The sequence below is a fragment of the Stomoxys calcitrans genome, chromosome 5, assembly GCF_963082655.1.
Source record: "Stomoxys calcitrans chromosome 5, idStoCalc2.1, whole genome shotgun sequence".
Classification (NCBI taxonomy): Eukaryota; Metazoa; Arthropoda; class Insecta; order Diptera; family Muscidae; genus Stomoxys; species Stomoxys calcitrans.
The window spans coordinates 17298605-17319712 of NC_081556.1; the positions used below are offsets into that span (position 1 = coordinate 17298605).

General features: G+C 36.8%; 1 protein-coding gene across 1 annotated transcript in view; it reads left to right on the forward strand.

The window, feature by feature from the left end:
• LOC106088193 (protein sine oculis) overlaps window positions 1-21108 on the forward strand; it is a 120327-nt gene that overhangs the window by 30091 nt on the left and 69128 nt on the right. Inside the window, exons 2-5 of the mRNA XM_013253585.2 lie at window positions 8132-8663; window positions 17736-17946; window positions 18081-18208; window positions 19092-19196. Of these exons, the coding sequence (XP_013109039.2) occupies window positions 8334-8663; window positions 17736-17946; window positions 18081-18208; window positions 19092-19196 (774 nt within the window). The 5' untranslated portion in view covers window positions 8132-8333. The remainder of the gene's footprint in view (window positions 1-8131; window positions 8664-17735; window positions 17947-18080; window positions 18209-19091; window positions 19197-21108) is intronic.

Below are 21108 nucleotides of genomic sequence, written 5' to 3' on the forward strand. Positions count from 1 at the left end.
TTTGAATTTTGTTTTTAATTATTTTGCTTTAAAAAAAAAAAAATAAGTGCAAGCAGAAAAGAACAACAACAACAGCAGAAAAAAACGTACCATATTACTAAGAATTCTAAAATTACACACATCTCAGAATACAACGCATGCTAGAGCTCGAAGAAATGAAAAAAAAGGGAAGAAAACAAATGAAAAAGTTTAGAAAAATCGTTGGTATCTAAAGAGGCGATGAAAAAATGAAAGCGCTACAACCAAAATTGTCGGACAGACAGGCAGACTGTATGTTCCTTCTTCTTCACAACACATGTAGTTTCTCAGTGGCTACATTTTGTTGTTGCTGGGGGCAAGGGGTTCTACAGTTTTACGATTTGTCTTCGTTGTTGTTGTTAATTTTTGTCATGGGGGGGGAGGGACTTTTTATGCGAAAAGCTGAGCAACGCAATGTGATCTGAGAGATCAAATTTACTCACTTTAGTATGGGATTATATTTGGGGGTTTCAAACATGTAGCCAAGTATATTGGGGTGGTGAGAAAGGCAAAGCAATGTCTCTGTATGATGATGACAATATTCTTTGTTAATGGAGCTCAGCATTGCAGGATGAGAAAATATAGAACAAAATTGACGAGTATGGTAATATTGCCCATGATCATACCTCTAAGGAACAGGGGCATTCTTCTCACAAATCAATGAGTGCAGTCCAATTCATGTTTAAAGATTTCAGAAGTACAAATTTCGACAATTTAGATGATAAATTTGGAAGAATTGCTTGAAGTGAATTATTTTCATTAGTCTATGTGGATCAGCAACTTGATTTCCTACACAGTAATAAAGAATAAAACTATAGCCCCGATGTATAGAATATTAATGTAGAAGATTTCGAAGCAGCTGATCTTTATAACTTTGAAGTAGTTGGAGATTTTGTTATGGAAGCTTTGGTCCCGTTATTGCTTTGTGAAATTTTTTTGGCAAATTTGCAAATTTAGGTCACTTTGCATTCCATTTAAAATTTTTTCCATTTAAAATTTTTTCCATTTAAAATTTTTTCAGAATTCGACTATTCCTGTGAAGAGGAAACACACCGACATGAATTGTACGGTTTGGCTCATCTTTTAGAAATGCCATAAAAGATAGGGACAAGGCATATTCCAGTTGGAGAAGTTTCAAAACTCCGGAACTACATGATGAATTTCGAACCACGAGGAGAGGGGTTAACAGTTTGATAAAAGCGGCAAAGACCGAATATTATTCCAATCAATTTAGTTCAGCCTTAGACTTCAGAGGTAAATAGAGAATTATTAAGGAAATTGGAATTGGGAAGACTAATGAGATTGGTATTTATCATGAAGACCAGATGAAGAGGAAATGAACAGTGCATTTGTGTTGTTGATGGGTGTTGTTGATGTTGATGGTAGAACTCCTAATGACATACTTGGCGAAGGTAGTTTTGAGTTTCGGTGTGTCTCGCGTCAGGAGGTTTTGTAATGTTTTGCTGCAGTCGCATCTAACGCTATAGGTCCCGATGGAGTCCAACCAAGGTTTATACGCATTCTCGTTCCTCGTCTAATACCCTTTATAACCCACCTATTTAATAATATCCTCACCTCTAGCACTAATCCATCTAATTGGAAGCATGCAAAAATCATCCCAATACCCAAAACGGATAAAGTATATCGGCCTATTGCCGTTCTATGACATTTTTCGAAAAATGTTGAGAAAATCATTCATAAACAAATCACAGGGTATCTCAGCATGGGATCTCTACTAACTGATGTGCAGTCTGGTTCTAGGTCTTATTGATAAGAACAAGACGTGTTTTCTTGTCCTCCTTGATCACTCGCAAGCATTCGATACCATTGACCACCAGAATCTTTTCTTCAATCTTCGCCATTTTTTTTTCGATACCATTGACCACCAGAATCTTTTCTTCAATCTTCGCCATTTGTTTTTTTTTTGTTTTCTCTAGTTCGTCAGTCTTGCTAAAGTCCTACCTCACTAATAGATCACAATCGGTGTACATAGGGACCTCGAGATCGCAACTATTAGCAGTAGGAAAAGCAATTCCCCAGGGATCGATTATTGGGCCACTTCTTTTTATACCCACCACGATAGGTTGGGGATATACTAATCTAGTCATTCTGTTTGTAACACCTCGAAATATTGATCTAGGACCCCATAAAGTATATCCATTCTTGATCGTCTCGGCATTCTGAGTCTAACTATGGGTTGCCCAAAAAGTAATTGCGGATTTTTTTAATGAAAGTAAATGCATTTTTAATAAAACTTAGAATGAACTTTAATCAAATATACTTTTTTTACACTTTTTTTCTAAAGCAAGCTAAAAGTAACAGCTGATAACTGACAGAAGAAAGAAGGCAATAACAGAGTCACAAGCTGTGAAAAAATATGTCAACGCCGACTATATGAAAAATCCGCAATTACTTTTTGGGCAACCCAATAGATATGTCCGTCTGCCGAAATAGCGGTCAAACGCGTAATGCTAGCCGCTTGAAATTTTGCACAGATACTTCTAATTAATGTGGGTCGTTGGGGATTGCAAATGGGCCATATCTGTTCAGATTTGGATATAGCTCCCATATAAACCGATCTCAAAATTTGACTTCTTGAGCCCCTGGAAGCCTCAATCTTCATCCCATTTGGCTTAAATTTTCCACATGGTGTTCTGTTATGACTTCCAATAACTGAGTCAAGTACGGTTCAAATCGGTCTATAACCTGTTATAGCTCCCATATAAACCGATCTCCCGATTTGACTTCTTGAACCCCTGGAAGACTCAATTTTTATCCGATTTGGCTGAAATTTTGCACATGGTGTTCGGTTATGACTTTCAACACTTGACCTGAGTACGGTTCGATCGGTCTATAACCTGATATAGCTCCCATGTAAACCGATCTCCAGATTTGTCTTTTTGAACCCCTGAAAGCCTCAATTTTCATCCGATTTGGCTGAAATTTTGCACATAGTGTTCGGTTATGACTTCCAACACTTGACCTGAGTACGGTTCGAATCGGTCTATAACCTGATATAGCTCCCATACAAACCGATCGCCCGATTAGACTTCTCGAGCCCTTATAACCCGCGAGTTTTATCCGATATGATTGAAACTTTATCTTATGATTCTCAACAACTGTGCCAAGCACGGTTATATCTGTCTTTAACCAGATATAGCTCCCATATTTTGGCAGAATCCTTGGTGGAGGTGAAATTTTTTGAAAATTTTGTGATTAGGCAACATTTCAGAGAAAATTTTGTCTATAGAAGAAATTTTATGAAAGATTTTTTCAATAGAAAAAAATTTCAGGGAAATTTTGTCTATAAAGAGAATTTCATCAAATTTTTGTCTCTAGAGAAAATATCATCAAACTTTTGTCTTTAGAGAAAATTTAATGGAAGTTTAGTCTTTAAGCGTAAATTTAAAGCGACATTTTTAGGGAAAATCATATTAAAATTTTGTCTCTAAGGAAAATTGTTTGGAAATTTGCAATATATTTTAATGTTTACTGAATCTACCCTAATGTACCTTGAAATGGAATATGCTTTTTAAAGAAACTAAATATTTGGCATAGCTCGTGCTGAAAAACGTTATCCATTAACCATTTGTATGACGGGAAATTTTTGAAATGATGTTTTATAACAGACTGAGCAACATTTTGGTCTAAGACGCCTAAATTCTGATCTACAATACACGAAACCTGTATAAAGGGGACCAGGGAGTTATTTGAAATAAGTTGCTTGCGGTTCTTTCTCTTGCCGCCACTGCAGGTAGTCGTTAGTAGCATCACGGTATACACTGTGGAACAATTTCAGGGCCATGGTCTGAGGGTGGTAATTTCCAAGTTAGGATGAGGGTACTAGGTTATTGAAATGTGATATCACATTGCTTCGAGATTAAGATTAAACAACACCCAGTGTTGTTATAGGTGTCACGCATATTATCGATACTATCGATATTTTTTTGTAAATATCGAGATTATCGAATTTTGCATCAATCGATAGTTTTCTAGCTCCGCCTAGAGCTCCACCGATAGTTTGCCTGCTTGATGCAAAATTCCATAATCTCGATATTAACTAAATAATATCAACAGTAATATCGGTAATATCGATAAGTTCGATAATATCAATTGTATCGATAATATGCGTCACACCTACAACAACAGTTTAGATAGTTTGTCTTCTCCATAATTCTCAAGGTGGAGCAGGCAAACTATCGAAACTGTTGTTGTAGGTGTGACGCATATTATCGTTACTATCGATATTTTTTTTTTGTAAATATCGAGATTATCGAATTTTGCATCAATCGATAGTTTGTCTGCTCAAGGTGGATCAGACTAACTATCGGTGGAGCTCTAGATGGAGCAGGCATACTATCGATAGACGGAAAATTCGATAATCTCTATATTTAGAAAAAAATATCGATGTTACACATTTTTATCGCTAGTTAACTTGTTTTACAAACGACCCGAATCGGATGTATCTATTTCCATACCCATCATGGATCGCATTTGTTAAAATTTTTTGCAATGCTTCTCTTTGTGGGCAGAAACCAAAAAAAAATGGTTTAGATGCTGGAGGTTATAATAGAAACCATTGAGCAAAACGTCAGCACAATCGAATTGCGCCTTCGTACCCTCCCCCTTACCCCTATTTTCAACAGATCATGGAAACGGATGTAACGATTTCAGCAAAATTTTGTATGCCGCATAATGGTAACCCAGAAAAACAAAATTGGTATAAAACTTTGGGGTCAAATAACCTGGGAGGACACCCCACCCAAAAACCCCTCCCAAACGGACATGTTTGCCGATTGGGACTTTATGGGTATCAAATGAATGCTATTTAAGAGAGGAGTACAACTTGGTATAAAAATTTACCACCAAGTGACGTGGGGCAGCCCCACTCCCAAAAATGACATATTTACCGATTGGGATAACATGGGTATCAAATGAAAGGTAATTGAAAGTAGAGTACGAATCTGGTATAAGAATTTGGTCCAAGGTGTCTACAGGACCAATCCCATAACGGGCATGTATGACCAAAATCACAAAATGGTTATTAAATAAAAGGTCTAAGGGAAAAGACTATGAATCTGGTATACAATCTAAGAACAGAGTCTGGGGACCGCCCATCCACTTAATATCCTTCAATACAACATATAGTTCGATCGGGACAATATGGGACCTAAAGGGAAGGTCCATGACAGTAAAGTATGACTCTGATCCCTGAATCTTATCTCTTTTCCCCAATTTTCAAAAACCCTAGACCACGGAGTTGGATGCACCGATATAAGCAAAATTTGTATGCCCCCTTATTGTAACTCAATAACACAAAATTGGTATAAAACTTTGGGGTCCAATAATTTGGAGTGATGCACCACCCAAAAACCTATCCAAACGGACATGTTTACCGATTTGGACAATATGGGTATCAAATGAAAGGTATTTAAGAGTAAAGTTCGAACTTTGCCCCCAAGAGTTGAGGAGTCCCCCACCCTCTCAAAAAAAATCCGTTTAGCGCCTTAGGCAATATGAGATAAGACGAAATGGATGGTTTCAACTCCCAAAAAGCCTTGTACAACCGAGCAGATAAAGAAAATGGAGAAAGTTGGGAACCATAACTTTGAGATAGTCAGCATCTTTATATACCTCGACACCACCGTTACTGAAACGAATGACACCAGTTTGCTAGTTTGGATTATGGCAGTTTAGAAACAAGGCCACCTCTCGACAGAAGAAGATTACACAATACAAGACATTGATACTACCCGTGTTCCTATATGGTTCTGACTAATGGGTGCAGTGCTTGGAGTGTTTGAGAGAAAGATTCTTCGTGAAATATATGGAACAGTTTGCGTTAATGAAGAATATAGGCGTCGTATGAACCACGAGCTGTATGTGCAGTATGATGATGATAGCATTTTTACACGCCTCAAAATACAGCGGCTGAGTTGGCTAGATCATATTGTCAGAATGGATGAAGAAGCTCCAGCAAAGAAGTCTTTTGAAGGTATATGCAAACCGGGATGACCAAAGCCTAATGGAAAGATCAAGTGATGGCAGACACTTCAAAACTTGGTGTCAGAGATTATAAAATGAGCGCAGATGTTCGAAAAGCTTGGAACGCTCTTCTACGTTCGGCTAGTGGAACAAATGTTCTATCATAGCCAATTAAAGTATGTTAAGTAAGAGGCTCAAGAAGTCAAGATACGAGATCGGTTTATATGGCAACTATATCAGGTTATTAGCCCATGTGTACAATACTTAGCGTAGTTGTTGGAAATCACAACAAAACTTCTCATGGAAAATTTCTACAAATCGAATAAGATATGGGCCCTCTAGGGACTCAAGAAGTCAGAATCTGATGTCGGTTTATATGGCAGCTATATCAGGTAATGAACCAATTTGGATGATTTTTGGCACAGTTATTGGAAGTCAAACCCAAACAGCTCATGCAAAATTTCAATTAAATTAATATTTGTTTTGTTTCGCTCAATTAAATCAGATTATAATTACGCCATCTAGCGGCTGAAGAAATCAAAATCTGGGATTGATTTATATGGCAGCTATGTCAAAACATGTGCCGATGTCGGTGGCACTGGTCACGCTGCCATTATGGGTCAACATGTCCAAATTGTTGTTACTAGTGCTGGTGTTATTGTAGTTATTCAGGCCCGTCACTGACAGTCCACTGGGACTGTAGGGCGGTGTTTGTCGCGAACTTAGAACTGAAGCATTGGCAATCCCAAGTGACCTACACTTATAGGAAGTATTTGTGCAAAATTTTAAGCGTCTAGCTTTCTTTCCTTCGAAACTTAGGGTGCTTTAGACCGACGGACAGACTTGGCTTAATCGACTTGGGATGTCTAGAAGATTAAAAATATAAACTTTGTTTGGTCTCAGATCAATATTTCGATGTGTTTCTATGGTGGAGGGTATAACAACTCAAAGCTATAGTATTTCTCAGCTGATACCGTTGATTTCTATGAAATTTAGAAAGGTGAGTTATTTTAGCCCCCGAATACTTTTTGAATAGACCTACCTTTTTATATAATCGTCATATATACCAACCCCCTGATTTGGCTCAATATAGGGTTTAGGGAAGTTGCTTGGCCCGGGCAAACGAAATCCCGTCCTTACTTTTTGCTATTTGATAATGAGCATTGAAGAACCCCTTCTTTTTTGTATGTCTTTAAATTTTTTGTTTTGTTTCGCTCCCAAGGTTCCACTGTTATTTGTTTGTATATCTGATATAGCACATGCTGAATGCTCAGTAGGGAGATGAAATTTCAATGTATACATTTTCAAAACAAATTCGAAGACGAAACGAGAAAAACGACCTAGGAAAATTGAGAATACAAGAAAATCTGTTTAGAATTTCGTAAGCAATGCGCTGCAGATCAGTGGGTACGGCGAAACGAGATCACAATTATCAAGTAGAACAAAACAGGCGGTGGATAGACTAGCAGACAGACAGACAGACAGACAAACGGCCAAGTGAGGAAGTGGAGAAAAGAACACATCAAGTAGTGAGTGTTGTACAGAGTGGAAGAAACAAAACAAAAAAATCAACCAAATATCGAACGACGGAATCGTAGATATCGCATGCGGTGATTTGAGATATTTTAAGATTTGTTTTCACAACCAATGAATGGTTTAGTGTAGTGTGGTGTGGTGTGGTATGAGCCACCCAACTGAAAGACAGACGGACAGACAGAGGAATAGAATGGTCAGAACGACATTCATTTATGGTAAATGCGTAACAAAAGTGTAGTAGCAGCAACATCAGCAGCAGCAGCAGCAGCATGCAAAGCGATTAAATTTCAAAATACAACACAGCCTACAACAACAACAACCACACCATCATCATTTCGATTTACCCACGCATAGTCAAAAAAGAAAAATCGAAGCCCAAAGCATCATCTCGGCAATTTTTCAATATTTTCTTCTGTTGCTGCTTTGAAATCAATAAAAAAATAATAAAATAAAAACTTTTTCTTTTAATTTCCAAGATGATTTAAATTATGTGCTGTTTGTGTTGTGTCGATATTTTCTGTTTTTTTTGTTTTTTTTTATTTTGTTAAAAATAAATTTTTATATATGATTTTTCTCTCATCTCTCTTTACAGTTATATAATCTTAAGGCAAGGGTTTCGTTGGCAGAGCACTGTCTTTCCCCAGCACCCACACAAAATCAAAGTCATCCATAATGAATTAATTTTGTGAAAATTAATAAAGAAAATTTATAGATTTCCCTAAAGAATTTGATTCGTTAAGAAAATCATCTACGCTACAGCGCAGCAGCAGCCGCAGCAGCAGAGTTCTTACAAAATGCTACAGCATCCCGCCACTGACTTCTATGACTTGGCTGCAGCCAATGCTGCCGTTCTAAGTTCGCGACAAACACCGCCCTATAGTCCCACCGGACTGTCGGTGGCGGGCCTGAATAATAACAACAACACCAGCACCAGCAACAACAATTTGGATATGTTGACCCATAAAGGCAGCGTGACCAGTGCCACCAACATCGGAAGTGGTGCCAGCCATTTGCTGGGCAACCAGAATAGCAGTACAAATGGTGGCGCCACCAATGGCGCCAATGGTCGTGAATCTCTGCCCAGTTTCGGTTTTACCCAGGAACAAGTGGCATGTGTTTGTGAGGTAAGTGTTGCATGAAATTATTAAAAAACAAATTTGTGAAATCAAGAACAAAACGAAAAAAAAACTATTTCTAAAATATGATGGGGTTTGCAAAAATATTTGCACTCTTGTTTAGTTTTGTAAACTCCCTGGCGGGTTGGCCTGTTTGTTGTATAGGCAAGAAATTTTCTATTGTGGCAAATGTAGGAGGCGCCTATGAAAAGTGAGGAAGATATTTATTTCCAAAACCATCGTCGTAAAGATGAATAAGAAAACTCTATATCTTGTTGATGGGGACACTAATTTTAGTGAAATAACCCAAAACAGTAATCTGGGGGGAACGCCCCATCCTAAAACGGCCCAAACGGACGTAATGACAATATTGAAGATATTTATTTCCAAAACCATCGTCGTAAAGACGATTAGGAAAACTCTATATCTTCTAGATGGTGACACTTATTTTAGTGAAAAACCCAAAACAGTAATCTAGGGGGAACGCCCCATCTCAAAACAGCCCAAACCGACGTAATGACAATATTGAAGATATTTATTTCCAAAACCATCGTCGTAAAGACGATTGAGAAAACTCTATTTCTTGTAGATGAAGACACTAATTTTAGTGAAATAACCCAAAACGGTAATCTAGGGGGAACGCCCCATCCTAAAACGGCCCAAACGGACGTAATGACCAAAATTGCAAATTTTGCCCATAAACATTCCACTAAGGAACAGGGGCAAACTTCTCACATATCAATGAGTGCAGTCTGATTAAAGTTTAAGTTCAATGATAAGAGGCCTACTTTTTATAGCCGAGTCCGAACGCCGTGCCGCAGTGCGACACCTCTTGAAGAGAACTTTTACATGGCACAGTACCTCACAAATGTTGCCAGCATTAGGAAGGGAAAACCACCGCTGAAAATTTTTTCTCATGGACTCGCCAGGATTCGAACCCAGGCGTTCAACGTCATAGGGGGACATGCTAACCTCTGCGCTACGTTGGACTTCAATGACCGTTAGTGACAATATGGGCAGTAAATGAAAATTATTAGGAAGTAGAGTACAAATTTGATAAAAACAAAAAATCACACATTATTCGGGATAGGGGCGGACCCATCCGTTTTCTTTGATTAAAAACAAGCAAAAGCTTGCAAAGTTCGGCCGGGCTGAGTCTTGGGAGCGCACCACGCCATGGATCACATTTGTCAAGTTTTTTGCCCGATAACTCATGATAGGCAAAAAAGGATAGTGGATAAGGGTTGCTATGTATTGGAGCTACATCAGAACCGATAGGGACCGATTTGGGACATACTTGGTTAGAATGTTGGTGATCAATGTAGAAATAATTGTGCAAAAATTCAGCCAATTCGGATAAGAATTGCGGTCTATAGGCGCAAAAATTAAAATATTTTATTTTATTCTATATTATTTTATTTTATTTTAATTTTATTTTATTTTATTTTATTTTATTTTTTGTTATTTTATTTTATTTTTTTTTACTTTATCTTACCTTATTTAATTTATTTTTTATTTATTTTTTTATATTATATTATTTTATTTTTTTTTAATTTTATATAATTTTATTTTATTTTGTTTTATTTTATTTTATTTTATTTTATTTTATTTTATTTTATTTTATTTTATTTGATTTTATTTATTTTTATTTAATTTAATTTTATTTATTTTTATTTAATTTAATTTTATTATATTTTATTTAATTTTATTTTATTTTATTTTATTTTATTTTATTTTATTTTATTTTATTTTATTTTATTTTATTTTATTTTATTTTATTTTATTTTATTTTATTTTATTTTATTTTATTTTATTTTATTTTATTTTATTTTATTTTATTTTATTTTATTTTATTTTATTTTATTTTATGTTATTTTATTTTATTTTATTTTGTTTTATTTTATTTTATTTTATGTTATTTTATTTTATGTTATTTTATTTTATTTTATTTTATTTTATTTTATTTTATTTTATTTTATTTTATTTTATTTTATTTTATTTTGTTTTATTTTATTTTTTTTTTTATTTTATTTTATTTTATTTATTTTATTTTATTTTATTTTATTTTATTTTATTTTATTTTATTTTATTTTATTTTATTTTATTTTATTTTATTTTATTTTATTTTATTTTATTTTATTTTATTTTATTTTATTTTATTTTATTTTACTTTATTTCATTTTATTTTATTTTATTTTATTTTAATTTAATTTATTTTTTTTTGTTTTTTTTATTTTTATTTTATTTTTATTTTATTTGACTTTGCTTATTTTATTTTATTTATTTTTTTTTTAATTCATTCTATTGTTGGTTATCTTTTTTTAATTTATATTATTTTTATTTTATTAAATTCTCTTCATAACAACAGGCCCTTTAACCGGCAGCAGTTGGTCTGAACTTTCCATTCTGGGTTCATTTGGATGTTGTTGTTGTAGCCACATTTGTTTGTGGAGGTAGCGATCCTCGTCAAACTCAACAGGTCAGCTAGCTCGTTCGGATTCCTAGAACCAATCGCCGAAATAACGTTATGCTCATTGGTTATGTAAAGGTACCAATAACTCGCCGTATCATATCGAGTAACATAGGCTTACAGTATTTTAGTATGTGCCGGTGCCCACCGACCTCTCACTGGGATTCTCCATTCAATATCGCCTATTGTCCGCGACTGGAATATCAATTACTCTGTAGACGCAGCATTTCTCTCAGCTGAGGTTCTTGTAATAACGATGAAAAACACCACACAAATCAGAGCTCAGAGTTCCAACTCGTATGGCGCTCATAGTCATCCCGTGCCAGGGGTTCATTTGGTCTTCCCCATCTGGTTCGTTTTGAAATGTCCTATCTCAGCTGGGGTTTCCTCATTCATTCTGACAACATCAACTTGTGTTCTTCTTAACCAGAAAAGAAGTGAAGATGGAAAACTTTTTGGCGATACTTCTTCTGGAGAAGTAGTACGCGTAGGAGTAGTAGGTATAAAATAGCTCCTGGTTTATACGATGCCGATAACCTCCATCAACGCAACAGATTAGTAAAAAAAATTTTGCGAAGAATCTTTCTCTCAAACACTCTTAGTACTCGTTCAGTATATATTAGCCAATCGCTTTATTTAAAAATTACCGCTCATTTCGTTTATGGCGATACCGAGGTTGATGAAATTGCAGAGTTTCGGGGTACGGGACATTTCGAGGATGGATAGCATCCACTTTATTTTATCTCCAGTTACTGGCAGACCCACTTTAACTGACTTTTCTTTGATTTTTTTAAAGACTGCTGTTATTGTTTCCTACAACTGACCCATAATAACGATGCCATTGGCATAGGCGAGCAGCATCTATATCTCTTATAATCTTCTCTAGCAGGATATAAAAGCAATGACACTATAAGCTGCCTACCTCTCTGAGATCTCCTTCGACATTGAACAGTTCAGAGAAGTTCTTTTCTATTCTAACTGAGGAACATGTGTCAGATTGCGTATTTTGAAATACCTTTTGAATGTATAAGGCTGTTGAAAGCGACCCGGTAGCTGATGAAAAGATCTATGTTTTGATTCATTTGTTTTTGGGTCTTTCCCAGAATTTGACTGTTTTACGTGCGAGGCATAGTTTGATGCCAGATTGCGGGGACGAGTTGATGCATACGCCTCTTCAGCATGTTGCCTCCGGCCTTAAATAGTTCTGCTGCTTACCCATCGGCTCCTGCTGCCTTGCTATTCTTCAGCTAAGTTACTGTTAGGCTGACATCATTCTAACTAGGAGGTATATGTTCTACCTAGATTGCGCAGACGAGCTAATACATACGCCTCATCAGCATGTCGCCTTCGATTTTAAATAGTTCTGCTGATAACCCATCGACTCCTGCTGCCTTTTTGTTCTTCAGCTAGGTTACTGTTATACTGATGTCATTCTAACTGGCCATAAACGTTCCATCCATATTGCGTAGACGAGCAGGGTACATTCGCCTCATAAGCATGTCGCCTCCGTTTTTAAATAGTTCTGCTGGGAACCCATCGATCCATCGTTCTTCTGCAAAGTTACTGTTACGCTGATCTCATTCTAACTGGGTGGTATATATACTAACTAGATTACGCAGACGAGCTGGTGCATAAGCCTGATCAGCATGTCGCCTCAAATCTTCAGCTGGTACCCTACCACCTCCCGCTGAATTCTTCTTCAGCAATGGTACTGCTATGATGATCTCATACTTACTAGGCGGTACACATTCTAGACAGATTGCTCGTCAACATGTCGCCTCCAGTTTTAAGAAGTTTTAATGGTAGCACACCGTATGCCCTGTTGTACTTCAGTCGGGCTAGTCTCATTTTGACTAGGTGGTATACATTCTTGCCAGAATGCGCAGACGAGATTATGCGCTCACGTTATTTTATTATCAATTTGCCTCCGGTTTTAAATACTTCTGTGGGTTAGCCAATCGCTTCCTGCTGCCGTGTTGTTCTTCACCCAGGTTATTGCTACGCTGCTATCATTTTAACAGGGTGCCATTATTCTAGCCATATTGCGCAGGGGAGCTGGTGCATACTCCTCATCAGCATGTCACGTTTAGTCCTAGATAGTACAGCTGGTAACCCATCGGCTTCTGCTGCCTTGTTGTTCTTTAGCTGGGTTACTGCTACACTCGTCTCATTCTGACAAAACGGTATACATTCTTGTCCGATTTCGCAGAGAAGATGTTGCGCACACGTTATCAGCAAGTCGCCTTCGGTGTTAAATAGTTCTGTTGGTAACCCATAGGCTCCTACGGCCTTGTTATTCTTCAACTAAATTATTGTTACGCTGATCTCATTCTAACTAGGTGGTATACATTCCACTCAGATTACGAAGACGAGAGCGTATGTACCTCATCAGTACGTCGCCTCAGATCTTCAGCTGGTAACCTGTCGCCTCCTGCTGCCTTCTTCTGCAGCAAAGGTACTGCTACGATGACCTCTACCAACTAGGCGGTACACATTCTAGCCAGATTGTGCGGTCGAGCTGATGTGCGCTCCTCATCAGCATGTTGTCTGCAGTCTAAAATAGTTCTACTGGCAACCAATTGGCTCCTGCTGCCTTGTTTGTTTTTCAGCCAGGTTATTGGTACGCTCGCCTTGTTCTAAATATGCGGTATATATTCTAGACAGATTGCGCAAACAAGCTGATGCGCGTGCCTCATCCACATGTAGCCTCCAATCTTAAGTAGTTCTTCTGGTAAACCATCGGCTCCTACTTCTTTGTTCTATATCTGCCGGTTACTGCTACGCTGGCCGAATTCGACTAGGTGGTATATATTCTTGCCAGATTGCGCAGATGAGCTGGTATATACGCCTCATCAGCACGTCACCTCCGGTCTTGTATAGTTTTTCCGATAACACATCGGCTCCCGCTGCTTTGTTGTTTTTCAGCCAGTTTACCGCTATGATGGCATCTATTTGGTTAGATGGTATACATTCTTGTTAGGTTGAGCAAAAGAGTGAGTGCACATGCATCATCAGTATGTCGCCTCCAGTTTTAAATAGTTTTTCCGGTAACCCATCGGCTCCTACTGCCTTTTTCTTTTTCAGCCAGTATATATTCAGCCCTTATATATTCTATACCGCCATTAGGGATCGGTTTTTTGATATTCACATAGCTGCCACTATCGGGTACCAGCAGCTGGAAAAAAGTTCTTCCCATATACTAAGAACACTATCCGTATCTGCTGCCAGAGGTTAGCGCGGACATGCATGCTTTGACGCTGAACGCCTGGGTTCGAATCCTGGCGAGACCATCGGAAAAAATTTTCAGCAGTGTTTTTCCCCTCCTAATGCTGCCAACATTTGTTAGGTACTATGCCATATAAAAACTTCTCTCCTTAGAGATGTCGCACTACGGCACGCTGTTCGAACTCGGCTTTAAAAAGGAGGTCCCTTGTTTGTTTGTTTGTTTGTTTGTTTGTTTATTGAGTGTAACACCAGCACAACAAGATTATATCTTATATGTTAATGTGCTGATTCGCAATAGAGTATATAAAATAATGATTATTCTTTTTAAAAGGATATTAACTAATCTTAACATTTTAAATTATAGTAGTAAATATTAAGGACATTTAAAGAAAAATAATTCGTAGTTCATTTAAAAAATTTAAATAGCTCATTTTTGAATGAAGTTGCATTGCTTATGCTCTGTATGTTGGGAGGTAGGTTGTTCCAGAGACGCGTACTATGTACAATGTACTGTCGTTCAGAGGTTTGTGTGGCAAATCGTGGTTGAATGAGTTTTAGGCCACGGTTGGATCTGGCGAATTTCAGATGTTTGTGTAGGTATTCAGGTTCTTTTGTGTAGATTACCTTGTGCAGAAGAAGTAGACATCTGACATTCAGTAAGTTTGAAAAAGTTAAGTTAAATATTTGGTATGTAAATTGTGATATACGAGCTTGTCGACTTTTGTTAAACACATATCTTGCAATATCATTGTAAGCAACATTAAGCTTTCTACTGGTGTCTGCATCACAATTCGCAAATATCTCGCATCCATATAACAGTGTGGGAATTAAATAACTTTTTGCAAGTAACATTCGGATGTGAAAAGGAGTTGACAAGCGAACAGTCCATAAATTTCGCAGCATCCCACGTACTTTGCCAACTGTTGCATTAATGTGATTTGTCCACGTTAGGGTTGAGTTAAAAGTCAATCCTAAATTTGTGGCTACTTGTACAAGATTCACTACAGAGTTACCAATTTTCACAACGAGATCATCAGTTATTGTCACATTTCTTTTACTTATCAGAATCAGTTTGGTTTTGGATGGATTTAAACATAATGCATTATTAACAGCCCAACAATGTATTAAGTCTAAATCAATATTTATGTTAGACACACAGGTTTGGATATCTTTCAGTTTGCAGTATGTGTAAAGTTGGACATCGTCAGCATACATTTGGATTTTAGATGTTGCAGGCACATCAGGCAGATCATTTATATACATGGAAAATAAAAGAGGGCCAAGGATAGAACCTTGAGGTACTCCTTTAAGGACATTCAGAGAGTTAGACCAACTATTGTTATAAAAAACAGACTGCGATCTTTGCGTCAAATATGATGATATCAGCTTGCAAGACGTCTCGGAGAAATTAAATAATTTCATAAGTTTTAGGACAAGAATATTATGGTTTACAGTGTCAAAGGCCTTACTGTGATCCAAAAGAAGGAGAAAGGATATCATTCCGTTATCCATACTTTGACGAAGGTTTTCAATTACATCAATCAGAACAGTGGTACAACTTCTTTTCTTTCTAAATCCAGATTGCCAGTTAGATAACAAATTTTCAGATTTCAGAAAATGCTCAATTTGGTTAGCCATTATGCGTTCCAGTGCTTTAGACAGGTATGGTAAAATGGCGATGGGACGGTACTCATTTTTTGATTTGCGAATAGGTACAATTTTTGCATGTTTCCATTCAAGCGGAAAAGTGGATTTAGTTAGAACAGTGTTAAATATATATGTTAAATATGGCAGAATCTTTGGCACAATTATTTTAATAAATCGTGGATTTATTTCATCAGTTCCGATCGCATTAGATTTAATGGACAGAATGCTGTGTAGAACCTCAGTTTCATTTACACAGCGAAAGGAAAAAGGATTTTCAACAGCTACCATGCACATATTTTCATATATATTTTCAGTAGGATAGACAGTGTTTATTGAAACAAAATTCTCATTTAGTTCATTTATGTTCATGTTGGGTTCCAGCTGAGTATTGCGTTTTTCTCCAACGCCAATTTTTCGTATCTCATTCCATTTAGAGCGACTATTAACAGCATTCTGAAATTTATTATGAAAATACAATGTCTTTGCCTCAGTTATACACTTTCCAACAGCTCTTCTAGCATTTTTAAAATGTTCATGTAGTTGTGAGGTTCTAAAACGTTTCCAACGTCTATATGAAAAGTTTCTTTCATCAATCAAAGTTTTTATTCGCTGGTTAAACCAAGGTGGTTGTGAATATTTAATTGTTATTGTTTTCTCTGGAACACATCGATTGTATATTGAACAGATATGATTTTGAACAAATGATATTTGTTCATCCACAGAGTCAAAATGATAAATTGAGTCCCACGGTACTTCATCAGTAAGGTGATTCAGTAAATTGTAGTTTATTTTCTTAAGATCGCGGTAGGTAATTCTGTTGTCTTGATAGGTCATGACGTAGTTATATGTTAGAAACAGTAGGTCATGTTTAGAAAAACCAGGTGCAGCAAGTTGGTCATTGACCTTAAAATTGCATTGGAGTGCACTCATTGATATGTAAGAAGTTTGCGCATGTTCCTTAGTGGAATGTTCCTGGGCAAAGTTTGTATGCGAATGTGCCTGTACCAAAGTCATTGGTTTGATATTTTGTTTTTCCTACTTCCTGTATATTTCGATTCGCTCACACTCATGTCTTTATTTTCCTCTTCTTTCTGTGCAATAAACATTTCTGCTCTATCCTTTTCTTCTAATATCTGTCCATCATATGGTGATTGCAGGTTTGCTCTGTATGCCTCATTATTGGCTTCAGTAGCATCTCGGCATTCCTGGTTTTACAATGGGTTTTTTGGGGAAGGCTTTTGATACCCAAGTAAAGATTTCGAGGCATTTTCCATGGAGTGGGCAATGATATGCCATTGCGCCGCTATGTCATCGGGGTACGGAGTGTGGCATTAAATTCAGAACATCAGATGGCGTATTCCTCAGAGCGGCTGTAATGCACAAAAAACCACACTACCAAACAATACAGCATTCTAGATCTGCAGTACACAGTCTATTCATGGCACAAGGTTTGAGGCCCCAACGATTGTCAATAGCCCTCTTGCATAAGGTGTAGAGTTCCATAAGGCACCTTGCCGAATGTTGGATTTCAATTTCCTCTTCAGCGAAACAGTAAATAGAACATTCTTTCCTTGCTGAAAAGAGTTTATTTAAGAGTTCCGGAAAACTTATTCTTGTGATATATGAGTGAGGACGAGTATGAGTACTTTGGATATTACATAATCTGTAGCTACCTTTATCTCTATGCTCTTTCTTCAACATTTCCTTTCTTTCATTTTCTCCTTTTACTATAATTCCAGGTGTTACAGCAGGCTGGTAATATTGAAAGACTGGGCCGTTTCCTATGGTCATTGCCACAATGTGATAAATTGCAATTAAACGAATCTGTGCTAAAAGCCAAGGCCGTCGTTGCATTCCATCGCGGTCAATATAAAGAATTGTACCGATTGCTAGAACATCATCAGTTCTCCCCACACAATCATTCAAAATTACAAAATCTGTGGTTAAAAGGTGAGTTGATAAAAACCAAAAAAAAAAATCGTCTATACTATTTCGAACTTACAACGTACATGAATATAAACAGAATTTTGCAATTTTATTGTTTAATTTTTTCTCTCTTTATATCTCGCATATCTATCTCACAGCTCATTATGTGGAAGCCGAAAAACTGCGTGGAAGACCATTAGGTGCTGTGGGTAAATATCGTGTTCGTCGTAAATTTCCACTGCCTCGCACAATTTGGGATGGTGAAGAAACAAGTTATTGTTTTAAGGTAAGTAGTGGTGGTGTGTTTAAGTAAAAGCCCTGTCTTTATGTCTGTCCTTTTTTGGGGTATATTTTGTTCCCTGTGCCATCCACTTTGAATTTCTGGGGGGTTCCTGGAATTATTGTTAAATCATTCAAGCTTAACAGTGCCCTACAACATCCACATTGGTAAAAGTCAGGCCAAAGTTTTCACAATGAACGAAAACATAGTAATGTCCTGCCAGCCTGTTTATCCTTCAACATATGTAACATATTTTTTTTGGCAAAAGTTTGGCTTGTTACAGTTTTGTTTCCCTTGCTTTCGAGGAATCACTCAATCAGTAGTCAACCATGTTAAGCATGTATGGGAACATGTTGCCTGGCTTACTTTGGAACTCAATTCGGTTGTTATGGCATTTAATCTGCCCTTATAAAAAGGGGTTGTTTTTCGTGTATTATAGCTCTATGGATTTCAATCACTTCACCTTTTGAACTCTGTAAACCAGTGAGCTAGTGATTTAATAAGGTTTCATTTGATTAAAAACAATAACTGCATTTGTGGGAAATTATTTCGATATTTTCATTATTATTGGGTTGCCCAAAAAGTAATTGCGGATTTTTTAAAAGAAAGTAAATGCATTTTTAATAAAACTTAGAATGAACTTTAATCAAATATACTTTTTTACACTTTTATTCTAAAGCAAGTTAAAAGTAACAGCTGATAATTGACAGAAGAAAGAATGCAATTACAGAGTCAGAAGCTTTGAAAAAATTTGTCAACGCCGACTATATGAAAAATCCGCAATTACTTTTTGGGCAACCCAATACATAATTAAAAAAAAATCTTAACTGGTATATTTTTTGAATTCAGTCTAATGTGCTTTAATTTTTGGTTTCGTTTTTATTTTTAGGAAAAATCTCGTTCTGTGCTGCGAGATTGGTATACGCATAATCCATATCCATCACCCCGGGAGAAACGTGAATTGGCGGAGGCCACAGGACTGACGACGACACAGGTAAGACTATACATCTGCATAAGTATAAGACATTATGTAACTATTTTTTTTTTTTGGATATAATTTTTAAAACAAAATACTAGTATAGGTCAGCACTTTAAATTCCATAGCCAATTTACAGACCTATGTTTTCTTCAAAATTCGAGTCCCACTAAAGCATTCGTGTATAAATGAGAGATTTAGTTTGACCCTGATAAAATTCATAATATTTTGTACAGCAAATCATCCTACAAGTAACAATATGTCACTGTATTGTCTCAGTCAACTTTTATTAGATTTCTCTATAACTTTCAAACAACCTTTTCTTATTGAAAAACAAAAACAACTATAATCTTTGTGTTTTGAATAAACTTCGATAAAAAAGAAAATCGACATCGCTTAAAGGAATATTATAGTCTAATTAGTCTACATATATACCCACTTACAACATCATAGGCATAACATCTAAGAACATTGACAATAACTACTATCAACTTTCTTTCTACCACATCCATACTCTTACCATACAACAGACTCTCTCACTAAACCTCTGGCTTACGCTCTTTCACTATTTCTCTACTCATCTGGCAATACATGGAGCCTAAGCAAATCGATTTCGATTACATTAAAATCGATTACCTTTGCCCATAATACTTCACATGTACAAGATGTGTGGCTACCACCACCCACTGACAACAGCCAAGGCATATCATCACATCATTTCTCATAGTTCGAGAGTTGATAGTAATCGTTGATATTCTAAGTATAATGAGCTTCCACAACTACTCACAACTATAAGTTACCTTTCTACCACATGCATACTCTCACCATACAACAGACTCTCTCACTAAACCTCTAGCTTGCGCTCTTTCACTATTTCTCTACTCTTCTGGCAATACATGGAGCATAAGCAAATCGATTTCGATTAAATTAAAATCGGTAACGTAATACTTCATAAGAACAAGATGTCCGCCTGCCACCACCCACTGACAACAGCAAAGGCATATTGTCGGATTTTTTCGCATAGTTCGATAATCGATAGTTATGATTGTGTTTTGAGTATATTGAGCATCAACAACTACTATCAAATATAAAACACATTTATAGCATATCCATACTCTCACCTCATACTCCAGACTCTCTCAGTTTTAAACGTCTTATCCTCTGGCATACGCTCTTTCACTACTTCTGTACACTTTTTGTAATGATGCTTAGGCAACAACAAATTGCCTACAACCATCCATTATTTTTTCGAATTATTTTCGATACAAAAAATTTATTACTTTTGCCTATAATGCAGCAAGATTGTCACTCAACAATTATGTTTGTCCACCAACACTAGGTTAGGTGAGGCTTGAATGGCAATCTTTCTGTAAACAGACTCAATTAGACTATTTTAGTCCATTGTGATACCGATATGGCCTCTGGTGGCCCTCAACCCCCACACTGGAAATCCGAGCACTTTACCCACTCGGATACCGGGGAGACCGTCCACCACCACTAACTACCAACAAAACAGCACCACCTCATATAAGTCCCATAATCCGGATTCGAAAGGAGAGTATTAGTGAGGGGCTGTCTCAAATACTGAGTGCCTTTGATATTCCAATGTCAGGGCGAGTTATTGGCTTCTTTGAATAACCAATGGCCATCATCAGCATCTTTTACCTGGTTAGAGGCGGCTGGAAGCAGGTGTCTGATTTTGAAGCAACTGGTTCGCGACATCAAGGTGCACTTCCACCACATCCACATGGGGTTGGTGCGTTGGAATAGTAACCCACTCTCGTTGAAAACTCATTAACTTCGAGAAAGCAAAGAGACATATAAATAGACTGCCCAAAAGTTGGCGAGCCCGTATAAAGGACCACGATTTTCGAATATGCAACAGGTATGTCCGAACACTTTATAGAGAAGGTGCAGTATATGCAACTGC